Source organism: Bos mutus, chromosome 15 (genome assembly GCF_027580195.1).
Source record: "Bos mutus isolate GX-2022 chromosome 15, NWIPB_WYAK_1.1, whole genome shotgun sequence".
Lineage (NCBI taxonomy): Eukaryota > Metazoa > Chordata > Mammalia > Artiodactyla > Bovidae > Bos > Bos mutus.
Genome location: NC_091631.1, coordinates 45,657,882 through 45,676,414, shown reverse-complemented (window position 1 = coordinate 45,676,414; position 18,533 = coordinate 45,657,882). Strand labels below are relative to the sequence as shown.

The following is an 18,533-nucleotide window of genomic DNA, read 5'->3' as shown; positions in this document are numbered from 1 at the left end:
TTCCTTTCAAAAATAGAAACTCATGTGAGTTTTCCATATCTCTGAGGGAAAGGTTTAATTCAGAAAAAGATACCTTACTCTCTCCTCAGTGTCCTAAATTCATTTACAAAAAAGCAGTTTGGGAATTTAGGCAGCAAATTGTTCAGCCCTTGAAATGTGGAGATTTGAGTCAGGGGCAGGAATGCCATCTGGGGAAGCCCGGTCAGCTTTGTCCAGGTCACTGCCAACTCTCTGAGGTTCAGCTGGCCTCTTTGGAGTTTGCACTGTGACTTGAGGAAGGATGAGCACAGCACTGCAAATCTGTAAACACCATGAGTATGAAAAGGCCCCTTCCCGCCTCATGGCAAGTCAGTAGCCTTCTATTCATACACAATTAATGGTTGAGAATAGGACTCGACTAAGGGGGCCTAGGTTTCAGAAACATTCTCTAATGTTCATTAACCTTATACTGTTGTTCAGTTGCTAAGTTGTGTCTGACTCTTCGTGACCCCATGGCTCCTCTGTCCTCCACTGTCTCCTTGAGTTGCTCAGATTCATGTGCATTGAGTCGGTGATGCTATCTAACCATCTCATTCTCTGTCACCCTCTTCTTTTGTCTTCAGTCTTTCCCAGCATCGGGGTCTTTTCCAATGACTTGGCTCTTCACATCACTTAGCCAGAGTATTGGAGCTTCAGCATCAGTCCCTCTAATGAGTATTCAGGGTTGATTTCCTTTAGGATTGACTGGTTTGATCTCCTTGCAGTCCAAGGGACTCTCAAGAGTTTTCTCCAAAAACACAGAAAGCATCAGCTCTTCAGTGCTCAGCCATCTCTACAGTCCAACCCTTACATGACTACTGGAAAAACCATAGCTTTGACTAGACTTTTGTCTGATCTCTGCATCTGCCTTTTTAACCCACTGCTGTTGATCTGAATCATGTAGATACTAACACTGTTGAGCTATGCAGAGCTCTTTCAGAAGAAAGGTGAAATCTCTGCATTTCATAGTGGAAGAAGCAAAGTCTCCAGAAAGTATGATTTGTCCAGAGTCACATAGTGAATAGAGAAGGTAAGACCAGGGTGTGGGCAGCTTGGCCTCACTAGCCCTTTTGTTGCCTATCTTAATGGAGGATGGGACAGTCAGTGCAAAGATACTTACTGATACTTCTGTTGTACCCAGTACTCCTACGTGTTGGAGGGACATGAAAGAAGTCACCTACAAGCTTAGGGATATAAAACTAACAGCATGAACAACAAAAGCTACAATTAAATTCTATATTCTGTACTACAGTTATAAGCTCAGAGGTGGGGGACATAACCAGCCTCCTTGTACCTTTATTCTATCATTTTTTTTCAACCATGTACAAGAGGACATATACCTATTTTTGGCTTTTGCAGATGAAGAAAATGAGTCTGAGAAGAGGGTAGCTGGGCAACCAACAGTCACAGAGCCAGAAAGCAGCAAAACATAGCTCTGAATGCAGACTGGACCCCAGAGTCTGAGATCTTTTTCTAGAGTAACAGAAGGGGAGGTAGGTAGGTGGTCAGCATTTCAGAAAAAGCCGGACTTGACCAGACAAGTGCAGGCGGGTAGAACTGGGGCAGTGCTTGCGGCCCAGGGCATTGCCAGCACACCTTTCTTTGGCACTGAAATTCCTCTAGGTAAATGAGGTGGGGGCCAGACAGTGCAAACCTAGGTGCTTCCTAGACACTGTGAGGCTGCTGTTCTCTCGACAGGTTGCAGGTATAAACAATCCCGGAAGGACCTTTCTTGATGAGCTGATAGGGCTTGGCAGTCCCAGAATGAGACTTTTTGCCAACAGATGCCCAACAAGTATTGAGTCTGGTGAGGACACAGGTGGCATCGATGGATCATAATTATTACTCACCTTCAGCATGTTATCCTGTGCAGCTGCAGCAGGCAAACCAAACTCTGCCCTTTAGGGACACCTGAAGAATGAGAATGCATAAACCAGTCCTTTGCTACTCAAAAGTGTGGTCCATGAAATAGCAACATGGACATCACCTGGGAGTTTGTTATAACAGTCGACTCTTGGGCCCTCCCCTAGACTTAGTACATCAAAATCTGTGGTTTAAGAAGATCCTTAAAGTTTGAGAAACAGTGAGCTGTCACCATTGCTTTTGATGTTTGTTTTGGTCCAGATTTTGGATCCTTTTGCTCCTCCCCTCAAAAAATACTGGTGGTACTCTGAATTCTGACAGTCATCCTTGGGGTTTTATGGGATTTCAAGTCAGGTGGTCTGGATTCCCAGCTCAGCCTTTGTTGCCATGGGACCTCCCACCTTTCCAGGGCTCAGCATCCTTTTGTTAGCTGTGATCCTAACAAAGCCTTTGTAGGTGATTCTTGTGGAAATCAAATGAATTAATGTGAATGAAAGTGCTTTGTAAGTCATAAATGACTTTCACAGTATTCCATTAAAGTCATTTTGAATAGAATACCTCTCATCCGAAAGAATATTCATCTGGACTGTTTCTGTACCAGTGCTGCATTCCGGTGAATGTTGTTTTGTCACTCAATTGTGTCCAGCTCTTCGTGACCCTATGGACTGTAGGCCACCAGGCTCCTCTGTCCACGGAATTCTCCAGGCAAGAATACTAGAGTGGGTTTCTTCTCTGCGGGATCTTCTCAACCCAGGGATTGAACCCATATCTCCTGCATTGGCAGACGGATTCTTCACCACTGAGCCACCAGGGAAGCCCCATTCCAGTGAATGGACAGGAGAAAAAAAATTTTTTTTTCTTGGAGGTGCCGCTTAGAGTTTGAGATGACCATGCTTTGTCGTGGATGTAATTGTTTTACTTGTTAAGGCTCTGACCCACAGGTATCACGGCCTGCTGCCTTGGAAGTCCGGGGTAGGCTTCCCTGAAGAGTCCCGGTCATTTTCTGTGGTCTCCAGTGCCGCCGCTTTCCCTTCCTCTGTTCCCAAGGCTCAGGCAATAAGCGCAGCTGTCATCCTTTGAAAGATGCAAGGCTCTATTTTGAGCCAGGCACTTGTGTTTTGATTTAGTATCACCTCCTTGATACAGGTTGACCTAATAGGCAACACCTGGGAAATAATTGGTGGCAGCAAAGGGAGCAGAATCTCTCGGGAGCATCATCTGGTGTTTTGTCAGATTGGGGGATGGAGAGGAAATAACGGCGCTCGCCGCCCCAGCGGCTCGGTCCTCCAGGGCGGCATGAATAATTGAGAGCGAGCAAGCTGACTGCACCGAAGAGTTGCTTATGTAAAGCGGCAGGCGGCGGCGGCGGCGGGGTGTGCGCGCGCGTGTCTGCGTGCGTGTGTGCGAGTGTGTCCGCGCGCCGGAGGGGTGCGTGGCTGAGTGTGTCTGTGCGCTGTGCGCGTGCGTGCAGGATCCGGGAACAGCTGTCTTGGGAGGGAGTCCGAGGGAGAGAGAGAAAAGGAGTGAGGGCTGGGAGAGAGGGGCTCGGCGGTGTTCTGGTTCGACTGCAAGACCACGCCAAATACCGGCCGCAGGGGAGGGAGGGGGGTAGAAATTGACGGGGAGTCATGCTTACCATTCCAGAGCGGTTGGCAACAGCAGAGAAAGGAAGCTCCCCCAGCTTGTGAGCGCCCTGCCCCCCGCCGTTAGCCACAGGGCCGTGGGATGGTCATGGAGGTGCGTGCCCTCCGGCGCCCCCAGGGCCCCCGCTCCCCGCCCCCGCCCCCCACTGCCCAGTGCATGAATGAATGAGCTCTGCACTGTGCTCCACTACCTTCCCAATGGCTGCCAGGTTAGTGCTCACTCTTGCTGACGCTTGTGTGTGCGTGTTATGTATGTGTCAGTCCATCTTTGTTTCCTCCGCGCATTTTTTTTTTTTTTTTTTTTGGAAGGGGGGCCTATGCCCAGGGGTCGGATGGGGGCCCCGGGGGCTGGAGCAAGGGCCTGTCTCTCTGGCTGCCGAACTGTTTCCAGCTGGCGCAGGCCACCGGAACCGCCGAGAACACAGACCTTTCCAGGCACAGTAAATCCGGAGTCCATGTTGTTTGCTTCTGTTCTGTGTTGGGGGGATCCAAAAGCAGCTGGGGTGACATCATGCTACAGAGATGCCTCATTCTTTTTCCTCCCTGGCTCTTTTCTCTCCCCCTTCCTCACCTTCCTCAGGGCAGCACTGCCTGAGCTGAGCCGTAGAGCCGGGAGGGGTGGGCCCAGGGCGGCTGGAGGGAGGGGTGGGGTTCAGGCTGATGGAGTCCCCTTGGCCATAGAGACTTATTCAAGGGCCTGTAACTTGGAGAAAAAAGGGCAGAGGATTGCATTCTGGGGCGACCAGGCCGGAGCTTCTGGGGGAGGTGTGGACAGGCCATGTGCTCCTCCAGGTCTCCACCCACTGACTTAACTCTGGGGTGCCCCTGGTGGGGGAGAGGTGACCAGAGCAGAGGTGAGGCCACCTTCTCACAGACAGATCCTGCTTCTTTGATGGATGGCTCTGGCTAACGGGAGGAGAGGATGAGAGGGCAAGTTGATAGCTCCAGTCTCAGGGAAATAAAGGGATTTGTTTATTCTTTGGCTTAGCCGGCATTTGGCTCAGAGATTTGCCATGTGTTTTCAGAAAATAGATACCCAGTGGCTGGGCCTTACTCCCCCACACCTCCTTGCATTGTTAGTTATTTGCTTGATTTAGGCAAGTGGAGGGTGGGGGAGGATTTGAAGCTCTGTCTCCTCGGAGACTCAGCCCGGCGCTCAGCCAGGGCTGGGGGGAAGGGATCTTCGCTTCTTTACCTTCTGTGACACTTCGCAGCAAACTGCTTCTGTGGACACCCCCTGGCTCCTCCGCTTCCCACCTCCCTCTCCCGGCTAGCCTGGAGGTGGGCATGCCTTCCTCCTTTGCCTTGGATAGCACTCTGTGGGTTGGAGAAGTTTAGGACCCGGGTGGAAGGAGCTGGCCTTGAAGGAAGGGGGGAGAAAGGGGTGTTTCAGGGAGCTGCCGTGGCAGGAGTATGTCAGTGTTGAGGCCATGGACGGTGGTACCCCACTGGGAGAGAATGAAGGAGTGGGAGCTTCTGTCATCCTACCTGGGAGAAAAGCTCCTCCCGTTCTTTGGCCCTACGAATGTTCTGTGCAGGCAAGAGCCAACTTGCAGCCTCTTTCCTCAGCCTTGGAGTTGTCAAGCACAGGTGCCTTATTGGTGGGTCACAGACACACCCTCCTCCCCAGCTTGACAGAGGAGAGGCAGACGCACCGCACTGATCTTTCAAGGTCACACACTATTCGGCCAGGGGTTGCCAGCTGTATCTATAAGACGCAGAGCATAGATACTTTAGGCATTGTGACCCAGGCCGTCTCCGTTGCGATGACTCAACACTACTTTGTACAGCAGAAGCAGCCACAGACATAGAAGGACAAACGCACATGGCTGTATTCCCAATAAAACCTCATTTATGGACTCTGAAATTTCCATTTCATACAATTTTCACACATCACAAGATAGGCTTTTTTTCCCCCAACCGTTTAAAGATGTTAAGAACCATTTTTAGCTCGTGGGTCACACAAAATGGGTGGTGGGCTGGATTTGGCCCTTGGGTCATAATTTGCTGACCTGTGAATTAGTCCTGATTAGAATGGCCTGATGATCACCTGAGACCTCCCTGAGAAAGTGTGAAAGACGTGAGCGGCCTTCACCTTGCTCATGTTTGCACACACACACACCCTTCTATATGGTGACAGACAGAGGGCTGAATGAATTCACTTTTCCTAGTGACCTCAGATGGAAGCTCACTGTTCTGCTCTTGGCCAGCCAGGTAAAACCTCAGCTTTTCTGCAAGTCAGGCAGTTAGGGTCCAAGGAGCAAGTGTTTGGACTGGAAGGAGGAAAACATTTGCACTTGAGAGCATTGCTGTGGTTCCGTATCTGTCCTGGAGATGCTCATATAAAGGTTCAGAATTGGAATATAACCTGAGTTGGGCTGAGAGCTGAGTGGATTCTTCATCATTCCACCAGAACTTGAGTTTGTCCAGGAGGGGGAAGGAATGGTGGGCTTGGGGAGTATCTCTTGTAGGGATACAAGCGTACTTTGTGCATCCAGGCACTCTCTGTAGCCCCAAGGCTGTAGCCAGAGATATGTAAGACACCAGTGACTAATTCTAGATTCCTCTGATTCAGAAGATGACTCCAAAAATATATGTTTGCAGTCTCATTTCCAGAGCACATGGAGTGATGGTTCTGCTCTATTCTGAGCTCATCAGAAAACTTATTTGCTGTTCTACAACCATGTCTGGGCTCCATAGTTAAAGGGGGATTGAGGAACTGGAATTCATTTAGAGGAGAGTGAACCCCTTGGCTGAGGGGTAGGCTGGAGAGACTAGCAAGTCTGAAGGAGAAAAGGCTGAGGGAGCACAAAAGCCACTTTAAAAGTGCATTTGGAAGAGAAATGTGATTTATTCTACACCTGCCAAGGGGGCAGATATGTGGGACCTTTGGTGGGAAGCCACAGGAAACAGATTGAGCTTAAAATAAGAACAGTTGTCCAAAGGTGAAATGAGTTACATCATCAGTTAATTCTCTCCCTGTCACTTGAGGTAGACTGTAAACAAAGATTAGGTGGAAATGTAGGAGAAATGATTTTAAACTTCTAAAAATAGGTTTGAGGCCTTAGATGCATTCCATCCAAGGAGGGAGAATAGGAACAGAGGTGGTGCTGTAGTTAATGAACCGACCTCAAGTCTGGGAAAGCTGGAATAAAAGAAAATGGCGTTGAGTGCATTATAACAAGGTTTTTGTTTTTTTTTTTTTAATCACAAAGAACTTCCTGATGGTTGCAGGAGACAATGAGAAGGATCATAGAGGAAAGCCCTGGAATTTTGTACTCTGAATATATTTTATTTTAAAGAAGGCTACTGATAAGAGCGGACATTCATCCCTCAGTTTCTATGTTCTTTAAAAATTTTTTAAATTGGGATTTCTTGACAGTCCAATGATCAAGACTCTGTACTTCCACTGCCATGGCCCAGGTTTGATTCCTGGTCAAGGAGCCAAGATCTTGCAAGCCATGTGGCTCAGCCAAAAAAAAAAAAAATTTTTTTATTAAAACTTTGTGTGCTTAAAACTTTTTATTTAAGTATAATATACACACACATATATGCAGAAAATTGCACATATCACAAGCATAGAGCTTGATAAATTTTTGCAAACTAAATACACCTGTGTAACCAGCACCAGCTCAAGATATATTTTACTTAAGATTTTTTTAATGTGGACCCTTTTTAAAGTCTTTGTTGAATCTGTTACAACATTGCTTCTGTTGTTTATGTTTTTGTTTTTGGGGCCATGAAGCCTCTGAGATCTTAGCTCCCTGAGCAGGGATCGAACCTGTGCCCCCTGCGTTGGAAGGCGAAGTCCTCATCATTGGACCACCAGGCAAGACCCAGGATACAAAGCTATTGTGAACATCTGGGAAGCCCCTCCCACTCCCCTTCTGAATATATTTATATGAGGGTACAGCCTCTCTGGGTGACATAGATGTCTGCCAGCAAATGGACAGATTGGCTGAGCCTCCTACAGACTTCTTGGTTCTAAAATTTCTATGATCTTACTTGCTTCAGTCTTTTTAGTCGTATCCGACTCTTTGCAACCCTATGGACTCCAGCCCGCCAGGCTCCTCTGTCCACGGGATTCTCCAAGCAAGAATACTAGAGTGGGTTGCCATGCCCTTCTCCAGGGGATCTTCCCAAACCTAGGGATCGAACCTGCATCTCTTGTGTCTCCTGCATTGCAGACAGGTTCTTTACCCACTAAGCCACTTGGGAAGCCCAACGTAATGGTTCTTCTTCAGCTCTGTTTCTGTTTGTTCTCTACCAGAAAGTGAGTCAGAACTGGGTTTGAATCCACAGGGTCTGGAGGGGTTTAGCCACTTGCTTAGCTCAGACAGCAAGGTTAGGAAGGAGCCGCAGGAGGGAAAAATATGCCAAATGCTGCTCTGTACCCCTGGGCACCTACACTTTGCACACCACCTGGACTGCCGGCCTGGTTGGGACTTTGTCCTGACAGCCAGCCCCGGCCTCTGGTCCCTCCAGTGGCGTTGCCCTGACCAGAGGGAAAGCGGGTGATGCTGAAATAACTAGGGGCCTAGACTGCCTGGTGGCTCAGATGGTAAACAATCTGCCTGCATTGTGGGAGACCTGGGTTCGATCCCTGGGTTGGGAAGATCCCCTGAAGAAGGAACTGGCAGCCCACTCCAGTGTTCTGGCCTGAAAAATCCGGTGGACAAAGGAGCCTAGCGGACTTCAGTCTACAGGACTGCAGAGAGTCGACACGACTGAGCGACTAACACACACACCCCCCAGACTGCCTGGATCCTGTTTCTGGATCCTTTGCTGGATTTAGATCTGGGTTCCTTTGAGAGAATGCTCTGCTCTCAGGAGTTCACCATGTGTCCTGTATATGCTTTTTATCACCCCCACCCCACTTCTCTGTGGGGGGCTAGGCCACATTCACATCCAATCTTCTCACAGGTTGAAGCTGAAGTGCAGAGAGGAGGGATTTGCTCCCAGATCACACACAGGGAGGGCTTCCCTGATAGCTCAGTTGATAAAGAATCCACCTGCAATGCAGGAGACCCCAGTTTGATTCCTGGGTCAGGAAGATCCACTGGAGAAAGGATAGGCTACCCACTCCAGTATTCTTGGGCTTCCCTTGTGGCTCAGCTCAGCTTGTAAAGAATCTGCCTGCAATGCAGGAGACCTGGATTCAATCCCTGGGTTGGGAAGATTCCCTGGAGAAGGGAGAGGCTATCCACTCCAATATTCTGGCCTGGAGAATTCCATGGACTATATAGTCCATGGAGTCACAAAGAGTTAGACACAACTGAGGAATCTTCACTTCACACACAGGGAAAGGAGCCAAACCAGGACTGCCTGGCTTCCTTGACAGGTGACTGGGGGAACTGTTTTGATTGACTCCATGTAGCTCCAGTACTCTTGCCTGGAAAATCCCATGGATGGAGGAGCCTGGTAGGCTGCAGACCATGGGGTCGCTAAGAGTCGGACACGACTGAGCGACTTCACTTGCACTTTTCACTTTCATGCGTTGGAGAAGGAAATGGCAACCCACTCCAGTGTTGTTGCCTGGAGAATCCCAGGGACCGCGGAGCCTGGTGGGCTGCCATCTATGGGGTCGCACAGAGTCCGACACGACTGAAGCGACTTAGCAGCAGCATGTAGCTCTTACTGCAGGGTTAGTTAATTACACGTCTGTCTCTCTCACAGGTGATAGATTCCTTAAAGAAAAAGACTGAGTCCCTCATGCCTAGAGCATTATCTGGCTTGGAGTGTGTCTCTTCAGCTGTTAATTGGATGAATGGATGGATGGATGGATGAACAGATGAAGGAACGGATGGATTCTGCACAAGCTCCTTGTAGTTTTAGTAGCAACATTTCTCTTGCAGAAGTTGGGTGTGGGGCCCTTGTGGATCAAACTTAGACGAAGCCAGAAGTTCTATTCAGTTGAATTCCCTGCCTTGTCCCAGTGGTTTGTGGTATTGAGGCTTCCGAAATATTTTGAGTGGATTGTACTTATATTTGATTGAGATTGATAGTCAAGTGTAAATGCATTAAGTTCCTCTTGTGTATTCAGTATCATGTTTAATAATGTGTATTTAATCCTGTGTATCTACAAAGAACCACAACACAGTTGGCTGTCCCGTGGGGTCCTCAGGGAGAATGTGTAAAACACGGGAGATGCATACGTAGTAGGTGTTCAGTAATTGCCGGTTTAACGACACCCAATCAGCAAAGTTAGCTTAATTTCTAAAGACTGTAAAGCTCAGAGATAGCTGGATGGAAAATGATCATCAAGAATCGTGGAGAACTAAGGACCACGGGGCTTAAAACTTTGGAGCTGTTCTAACATGTACGCAGCCACCTAGTGGGTGCTCTCTCCTTGGAAACCTGAGGTGTGGGGATTGGGTGGCTGTTGTCAGGGCCTCGAAGAGGGAGCTCCTGCATCCAGTGGGGGTTGGGATTGCATGCCCACTAAGGCCGCTTCCAGACTGCAGACTGTCATTATAGATCAGTTCAGCCAGCACTGCCTGCAAACCCGCAGGACTCTCTCCCAGACTTTAGGTTTGTCCTGCTGTGAACAGCCTCAGAAGGGAACTCGTCCGTCATCAGTAAGTGCCTGTTTCATTTCAGCATCTCCTGCTTCATGCTAAGTCTTTGTCCTCCTAGCCCTGTGGAAGTGGGGGCTAGCTAAAGGTGTGAATAGCGGCAGTTTGTGTTTTACTCCTGGTCTTTGCTTCGTGGACAGGACGGAATGTAGAAACAGGATGCAGTTCCTTAACTGGAAATTCACTCCCGACTTCTAACCCCCCTTTTCCCTCCGTAAACAGATTATAGGGACCCCTTTACTTTGGGGATGTGCTGCCTTTTTTTTTTAAGCTTCTGTCCCCCATCCTAGTAAGCTAGGTTGTGATCATCCAACAGGCAAGGAACACAGATACATGGAAAGATAAAGGGACTTTTCTCAAGGGTACACGAAACAGCACAGAATTTAAACTCAGATATGTACGCTTATGTCTAGACAAAGTGACCAGGCCAGCAAAGTCTGGAAGTGATGTCACATTTTAGTTTTCATGGATCCAGAAATCAGAATAAGAACCAATGGGCCGGTATTGTCAGAAGGCAGATCTGGGGCAAGCTTGGGAAAGAAATCTCTTAACGGAGTAGCTGAACAGTGGTTGTTGAAAGAGCTCATTCCTTTATTCATGCAATACGTATCTGTGATCCCACTGAACTAGAGGCACTGGGGAACCACACAGTAGACAAGGCCCCGGCCCCCATGGGGTGTTCAGTCCAGTGTAAGCAACTGAATGACAACAACAACAAATAAAGACAACTCCCAGTCCTGACAAGTGCCGTGGAGTGGGGAAGTGGAATGATGTGAGGACCTCCTGGAGACAGGGAGGGCACCGTAGATGCAGGGGTTCTTCAAGACAGGCTACTCTAGGGAGGGGACGTTTGAATTTTGACTTAAAGGTTGAAAAGGAATCCGAGTTCAGAACTGTAGGGGGAGAGTTCTGGGGCAGGGGTGAACTTGGTGTGTTTGAGGAACAGAAAGATCCAAGGAGGCCAGAACAGAGGGAAGGAGAAAGTGGTACAAAAGAAGTTGAGGGAGATCCCTGAGTGTGGATCCCAGGAATGGACTGCTGGCCATCAAGTCCATCCCTCCAGAAGGTGAGGCCAAGGACACAGAATGGATTTGGTGCAGCCTGTGCACCCTTTGGGCAAAACAATTCATGTCCACTGGTTCTGTCGCGTCATCAATTTTCAGAGGTTATCGTCATTTGTTCCTCTTTGAAACGTCCATAGAGATGACTGGAGCTCTGGCTTGTCCCTCAGCTCTGGCCGGACTCAAATGAACTTACTTTGTTCTTGTCGGAAGGGGGAAAGTGGGTCAGGCTGTTTTGGCATTTCAGGCATGGAGTCCTGGTTCTACTGCAGGCCCTGGTCTCCATGGAAATGAAAAATAGTGTTTGTCATGCCTGTTCCTGGATTGAATTCCAAACTCTGGGCTGAACAGAAGCTTCAGGAAAGCCAGGGAGTGGGGGAGTGGGGTGGATGGAGCCTGTGGCCACTGTGATGAGAATCTGTCCTCCTTGGCTTGTGTTGGAAAAGGCAGGCAACCTTTGCCCAGTCTCTGACCCTCTCTTCACCCATCACCTCTCTGAACCAGAAACACCAGTAAAAGGGTAACTGATACCCTTCTGCCTTTCTCCTTGGCCAAAGACTTTCCATGGACCTTGTCTTTTTGTTAATTGGTCAATTAATAAATTCATCAACAACTGAAGTCACTGCTAAGATCTTCTCCACAAGTACTTTTCCAGGCTTAAGTTAACTCCCTAATGAGAATGTATCTAGTATGTACCTGCCGTGTGCTCAGTCGTGTCCTACTCGTTGCAACCCCGTAGACTGTAGCCCGCCCGGCTCCTCTGTCCGTGGGATTTCCCAGGCAAGAATACTGAAGTGGGTTGCCATTTCCTCCTCCAGGGGACCTTCCTGATCCAGGGATCAAACCCCAATCTCCTGCATCTGCAGGTGGATCCTTTACCCCGCATCACCTGGGAAGCCTCCATCAAGTATGTACCTAGAAGGCATTAGACGGCTGGCTGCAGATGTTTTGGATGGGCTCTGCTACCTTTCATTCCTTTTGTAGGATTTTTTTTTTTTTTAATTAACTTCGCATAGGTACTTGAACAAGATAGGGATGGAAGAATGAGTCAGTGGAAATTGTTGGCCATAAAAAGTGCCCTGAATTGTCTACACAGTAGCTACAGAGATGGGGACCCAGTGAGGGACAGTGCAGAGAGGGGGTGGGGGCTGGGCCATGTGGACCCTTTGAGCCAATATTGGGGTGACCATTGGCCACATAGTGAGTCTGGAGAATTGTCGAGCTTCCGTTTGTAAAGTGTCCCTGCCCTTGGTCTGATCTGGTAACAATCTAGTTCTGCGTTCTTGGTTCCAAATTTCAAACAGAACCTGTCCCTGAACACTGTGTCTATTTCACCCAAAGGCCCAACTTGGAAAGCCCCCAGGGCATTTCAGCAAGTTACTAGCACAGAAAAGAGGGAACGAGCTGTTCATCTCTGTCAGAATCTTGGTCTTCTGGCAGTGGAGGGAGACCCACTCTGTGTCACGGTCTGAAGTTGTACTGTATGAATTGTGGCAGGAAGGAAGAGCATTATCCTTAGCCTTGCTGAAATGTAGCATGATGCTACATTCTGGCCAGAGTGTGGTGTGCTGGAACCAGGCTGAGAGAGACCTGCTTTAGCGTAAGTTGGGAAGAGAGCTTCTATGCCATAAACAATGCGTGCTGTATATGCTGAGTCACTTCAGTTGTGTCCCATTCTGTGACCCCGTTGACTGTAGCCCACCAGGCTCTCCTTCTGTGCGTGGGATTCTCCAGGCAAGAATAAAACAGACCAGCAAAAAGTGCCAACAGCAACAAAAGGGCATCTCTTTAGAGGCTGTCTGGCCCTTCTCTTCAACCAGGTAATCACAGTGTGACACATAAGGCACCGTTGGCTTTTTCTCCCTTAAACAAGGAATTGGACCCAGTGGCAAAGTTGTTACCAGGTCTAGGTTCTAAGTGCTAGGCTCTCAAAGAGTGAGCTCTGTACATGGTCACCAGGCGGTCCTCTTAGGGGAACTGTACTACATTTTCTGTCCTTTCCAAACCCCACCCCATCTGCTATCCTAAAAAGCGTGGGGAGGGGGGGAATGTCACTGAGACTTCCCCTACTGAGCACCCCGTCCGGCTTCCTGCTAACCCCTTGGTGGACAGTCACATCATCTCTCTGGACCTGTGCTTCATCCATAACAGAGAGAGGACTGGATCAGATGAGCCCTTCTGACTCTGGAACAGTCATCCCTGAGACTGTGGTTTTGTATTCATGGGTAAAGAAGGCCAAGACCAAGAGCTTCAGGACATTGTAACAAGAACTGAACAGGCCTGGGAAGTTTTTTGTTTGTTTGTTTGTTTGTTTCCTAAATGACTTGGTATTTTGCTCTCCAGGGAGGAGAGCCCAAGGGGAGCGTGGAGCCCAATTAGGATTTGTGATCTGGGCCATTTTTCTTCTTTACAAAGTTCTGATTGGGTCTGCCCTTCCCATCTTCTGTGCTGTGTGCATTTAATGGGTACAGAGCCACTATGTGACAAGCAGGAACACAGAGAGGAATCGAAAATCAACCATCTTCAGGGAATTCCCCTAAATTCTGAATTTGGATCCATTTTAGGTGGACAGATTTAATGGAGGTATTTGCAGGTAGCATGGAAATTTCATGCAAATGTTATGCAAATACACCTGTGGGCCTTCCTGTCTCAGACACTCGAACATGTGCTATAGGAAAATTCAAAGTGGAGCTGGCTAATTTGCATGGATATTTGCAGTGCTATTATAAAGAAGTGAGGAGGATTACTGATGAGACTTCCGAATTGTCATGGGGATGGGAGGTGCATGGCTGGTTAACAGAATAGTCAGCTGTTGGGAATTAGGGACAACTGGATATCAGAATCAGCTTTAACTCGATGATACTAAGGGCAGGGAGGGATGAGGTGCTTGTAGTATGGCTGTGGGCACGGGATCTCATGATTAATTATCAAGCTCCTGCACCAAAAGAAGGTGTGTTGTGTCATGTTATTGGTTAGTCATTAAGTTGTGTCTGACTCTTTGTGACTCTGTGGACTGTAGCCCACCAGGCGTCTCTGTCCATGTAATTTCCCAGGCAAGAATACTGGAAGGCATTGCCATTTCCTTTTCTGGGGATCTTCCCAACCCAGGGATCATACCTGTATCTCCTGTATTGGCAGGCAGATTCTTTACCACTGAGCCACTAGGGAGGTCCATAGTTTTGAGAACCACACCTTCATGCCCAGTCCCAGCAACCCTGGGGTCTTCTCCATCAGCAGTTCCTCTGACAAGCTCTTCACGACCCAGATAATCACAATGGTGTGATCACTGACCTAGAGCCAGACATCCTGGAATGTGAAGTCAAGTGGGCCTTAGAAAGCATCACTACGAACAGAGCTAGTGGAGGTGATGGAATTCCAGTTGAGCTATTTCAAATCCTGAAAGATGATGTTGTGAAAGTGCTGTGCTCAATATGCCAGCAAATCTGGAAAACTCACCAGTGGCCACAGGACTGGAAAAGGTCAGTTTTCATTCCAATCCCAAAGAAAGGCAATGCCAAAGAATGCTCAAACTACCGCACAATTGCATTCATCTCACACGCTAGTAAAATAATGCTCAAAATTCTCCAAGCCAGGCTTCAGCAATATGTGAACTGTGAACTTCCTGATGTTCAAGCTGGTTTTAGAAAAGGCAGAGGAACCAGAGATCAAATTGCCAATATCTGCTGGATCATGGAAGAAGCAAGAGAGTTCCAGAAAAACATCTATTTCTGCTTTATTGACTATGCCAAAGCCTTTGACTGTGTGGATCACAATAAACTGTGGAAAATTCTGAAAGAGATGGGAATACCAGACCACCTGATCTGCCTCTTGAGAAATCTGTATGCAGGTCAGGAAGCAACAGTTAGAACTGGGCATGGAACAACAGACTGGTTCCAAATAGGAAAAGGAGTATATCAAGGCTGTATATTGTCACCCTGCTTATTTAACTTCTATGCAGAGTACATCATGAGAAACGCTGGACTGGAAGAAACACAAGTTGGAATCAAGATTGCCGGGAGAAATATCAATAACCTCAGATATGCAGATGACACCACCCTTATGGCAGAAAGTGAAGAGGAACTCAAAAGCCTCTTGATGAAAGTGAAAGTGGAGAGTGAAAATGTTGGCTTAAAGCTCAACACTTAGAAAACGAAGATCATGGCATCTGGTCCCATCACTTCATGGGAAATAGATGGGGAAACAGTGGAAACAGTGTCAGACTTTATTTTGGGGGGCTCCAAAATCACTGCAGATGGTGACTGCAGCCATGAAATTAAAAGATGCTTACTCCTTGGAAGGAAAGTTATGACCAACCTAGATAGCATATTCAAAAGCAGAGACATTACTTTGCGAACAAAGGTCCGTCTAGTCAAGGCTATGGTTTTTCCAGTGGTCAGGTATGGATGTGAGAGTTAGACTGTGAAGAAAGCTGAGCACTGAAGAATTGATGCTTTTGAACTGTGGTGTTGGAGAAGACTCTTGAGAGTCCCTTGGACTGCAAGGAGATCCAACCAGTCCATTCTGAAGGAGATCAGCCCTGGGATTTCTTTGGAAGGAATGATGCTAAAGCTGAAACTCCGGTACTTTGGCCACCTCATGCGAAGAGTTGACTCATTGGAAAAGACTGATGCTGGGAGGGATTGGTGGTAGGAGGAGAAGGGGATGACAGAGGATGAGATGGCTGGATGGCATCACTGACCTGATGGACGTGAGTCTGGGTGAACTCCGGGAGTTGGTGATGGACAGGGAGGCCTGGCGTGCTGCGATTCATGGGGTCGCCAAGAGTCGGACACAACTGAGCGACTGAACTGAACTGAACTGAACTGACAAGCTCAGCTGATTTTCTGTTCCAGCGAGTCCACCCACCCAGTAGACACTGAACAGCTAATATACTAAAGAGAGTTATAAACAGATTTATCCCTTGATACTTACACGATTAGTCCATGGGAACACTCGTTCTCAAATTTTGGAGTGCGTCAGAATGAGCTATGGTGCTTGTTTTCAATGCAGATTCACAAGACGGTTTCCTGGAAATTGTCATTTATTGAGTGGGGTGCGGTTGGGATTTTGCACTTCAAGGAAGCATCCCAGTTGGATTTGGTTCCCACTTAGGAAGATCCCTTGGAGAAGGGAAAGGCCACCCACTCCAGTATTGTGGCCTGGACAATTCCATGGACTATATAGTCCATGGGGTCGCAAATAATCTAGCGTGACTGAGCGATTTTCACTAGGAAGTAATAGGGCTTCCATGGTGACTCAGACGGTAAAGAATCTGCCTGCAATGTAGAAAACCTGGGTTCAATCCCTGGGTCAGGAAGATCCCCTGGAGAAGGGAATGGCTACCTACTCCAGTATTCTTGTCTGAAGAATCCCATGGACAGGGGAGCCTGGAGGGCTGCACTCCATGGGGTCACAAAGAGTCAGACACGATTGAGCAACTAACACTTTCACTTTGATGGGAAGTAATATTTGGGAGCATTCAAAGCATGTTCATAGACCACTCTGAGGGAAAAGGGCAAGAATAATCCAGTTTTTACAGAAAGGAACAAAAACCTTAATACTATCAGCTCAGAAATATTTATTGAGCATTCATTATGTCTCAGGCACTACACTAAAGATCTGTGTCACTTGTGTTATTTCATTTAACACAACAGTCCTCTGAGATAGGTATCCATGTTTTTCATTTGTCCTATGAGGAAAATAAGGCTTAGGGGCCAGGTTTGTACAGCAAGTTGCAGAGCTGGGCCTCAACCCTGAGCCTGCTGACTCCACACACTGGCATTAATCCTGACCCTGCAGGGCCCAGGCAGGCCTTCAGCAAACTGTTTCAGTTGAAACTGGCTTTCTAAATTTCTAATCCGATGCTGTATCAGAGTAGGGTGCCCTGGAATGTATCGGGCAGTCTTTTAATGCTATACAATATGCCTGTACAGCACATTGAAACTGTGACAGCCGTTAAGTTTGATCAGCCAGGTATTCTCAGAACTGGGCCCAGGGGGGAACCAGAAAGTGAACATGAAGAATCTGGGGGTGGGGAGGAGGGGTCTGATTGGGGATGAGCCAGAGCTGGAAGGCTCTGTGGCCAGAGACCCCGGATGGAGCTGTTGGGGGTAGGGCAGCCAGTACATACCTTGAAATCTCTGGGGTAGAAACAGTTGACTTCACTGCAAGCAAATGAGTTAACCTAGATGAGGAGCACCAGACCTGTTCTGCTCGGGGATCTGAGACTGTGTGGGTAGCTGATCAGGAAGCTGGCTTGCTGGCACTGTCTACCCGGGCCAACACGACCACACCGGGCGGGAGGATGGGAACAGGATGCCAAGCGGATGGGGGCTGTGGCTCCCGTGTCTCCAGTGGAGGTGGGAGATGCAGCCAGGAAAGTCGCCGCAGAAAGCCAAGGGCCTTGGTCCTCTTTCCCTGGGCCCCTGTTTCTTGGGGACTTCAGGCAGACCTAACTGTGGGAAGCCAGGACCGAACTGTAGCATGTGGGACTGTGGTCAGACTTTAGGAAGCACTGTTTGTTAGCAAGGTAACTGGGAGAGGAGTTAACATAGTCTTGTTGGAGGTTTTAAAACAGGAGAGATGGGAAGTGAGTGAATGACCTCTGGGCCCCTTGCAGTGGGTTAAAAGTGACTAGGGGAGGTCGTCTCAGCTGACCTAATATTGGGGAAAGCTAATGATGACAAGAATCTTTTTCTAAGTACTCACTCACATACGTCATGCTTCAGAGGCACACAGTTCCTTGTAATGTGCTATGTACTCCATGCTCTCTTATATTTTAGGCTTTCATACCTTTGTTCTTGCTGATGTTTTGGCTTATTTATTTACATATTTTGATTTTTCAGGAACCTTCTCTTCCTGCTACCATGCCCTTCACCTGGCTCACTCTGACACATTTTCCAGGACCCAGCTTAAATCCCAAGGGCCATATCTTCAAGGCAGCGTTTATGGACCTCTAAGATGCCTTTCCTCTTTCCTGTCACACTGCTTGTTGCTTTTATTAAAATGAGAGAAACATGTGTCTAGCTCTTCCTGATGGCAGTGTCCCAAGCATAAAGATCCTTTTTCACTCACCAGTGTGAACCTGAACTTGAACGCCTAGGATTATGCCAGGTGCTCAGTGTATGTTTGTAGAACAGAAGACCCAGGTAAGAAGTTCTGTCACCTAGGCCAGGCACACAACCTCTATTGCTCAGGTTGCTTACGTGAGATTAAGAGTTGGTTATATTAACTCTAAAATCTACGAGGGGAGTTCTTAGTTTACTAGCTCCTCCAATCCTTGTCTTCCTTTTCTTTCTACAGCAAATCTACAGTCATGTTTAGCTTTAAAACCTGCAGATTTTGAAATATAATGTATTACTATTGTTAATAAG

The 18,533-nt window shown here is 47.9% G+C and overlaps 1 protein-coding gene across 7 annotated transcripts in view; it reads left to right on the top strand.

Annotated features, from left to right (window-relative positions):
- GRAMD1B (GRAM domain containing 1B) overlaps window positions 1–18,533 on the top strand; it is a 188,308-nt gene that overhangs the window by 115,029 nt on the left and 54,746 nt on the right. Inside the window, exon 1 of one of the 7 annotated variants that reach the window (XM_070384055.1) lies at window positions 3,627–3,733. The exons of the other annotated variants lie outside the window; for them this stretch is intronic. Within the exon in view, the coding sequence (XP_070240156.1) occupies window positions 3,690–3,733 (44 nt within the window). The 5' untranslated portion in view covers window positions 3,627–3,689. Of the gene's footprint in view, window positions 1–3,626; window positions 3,734–18,533 lie in introns of those variants that run through there. 7 annotated transcript variants of the gene reach the window in all.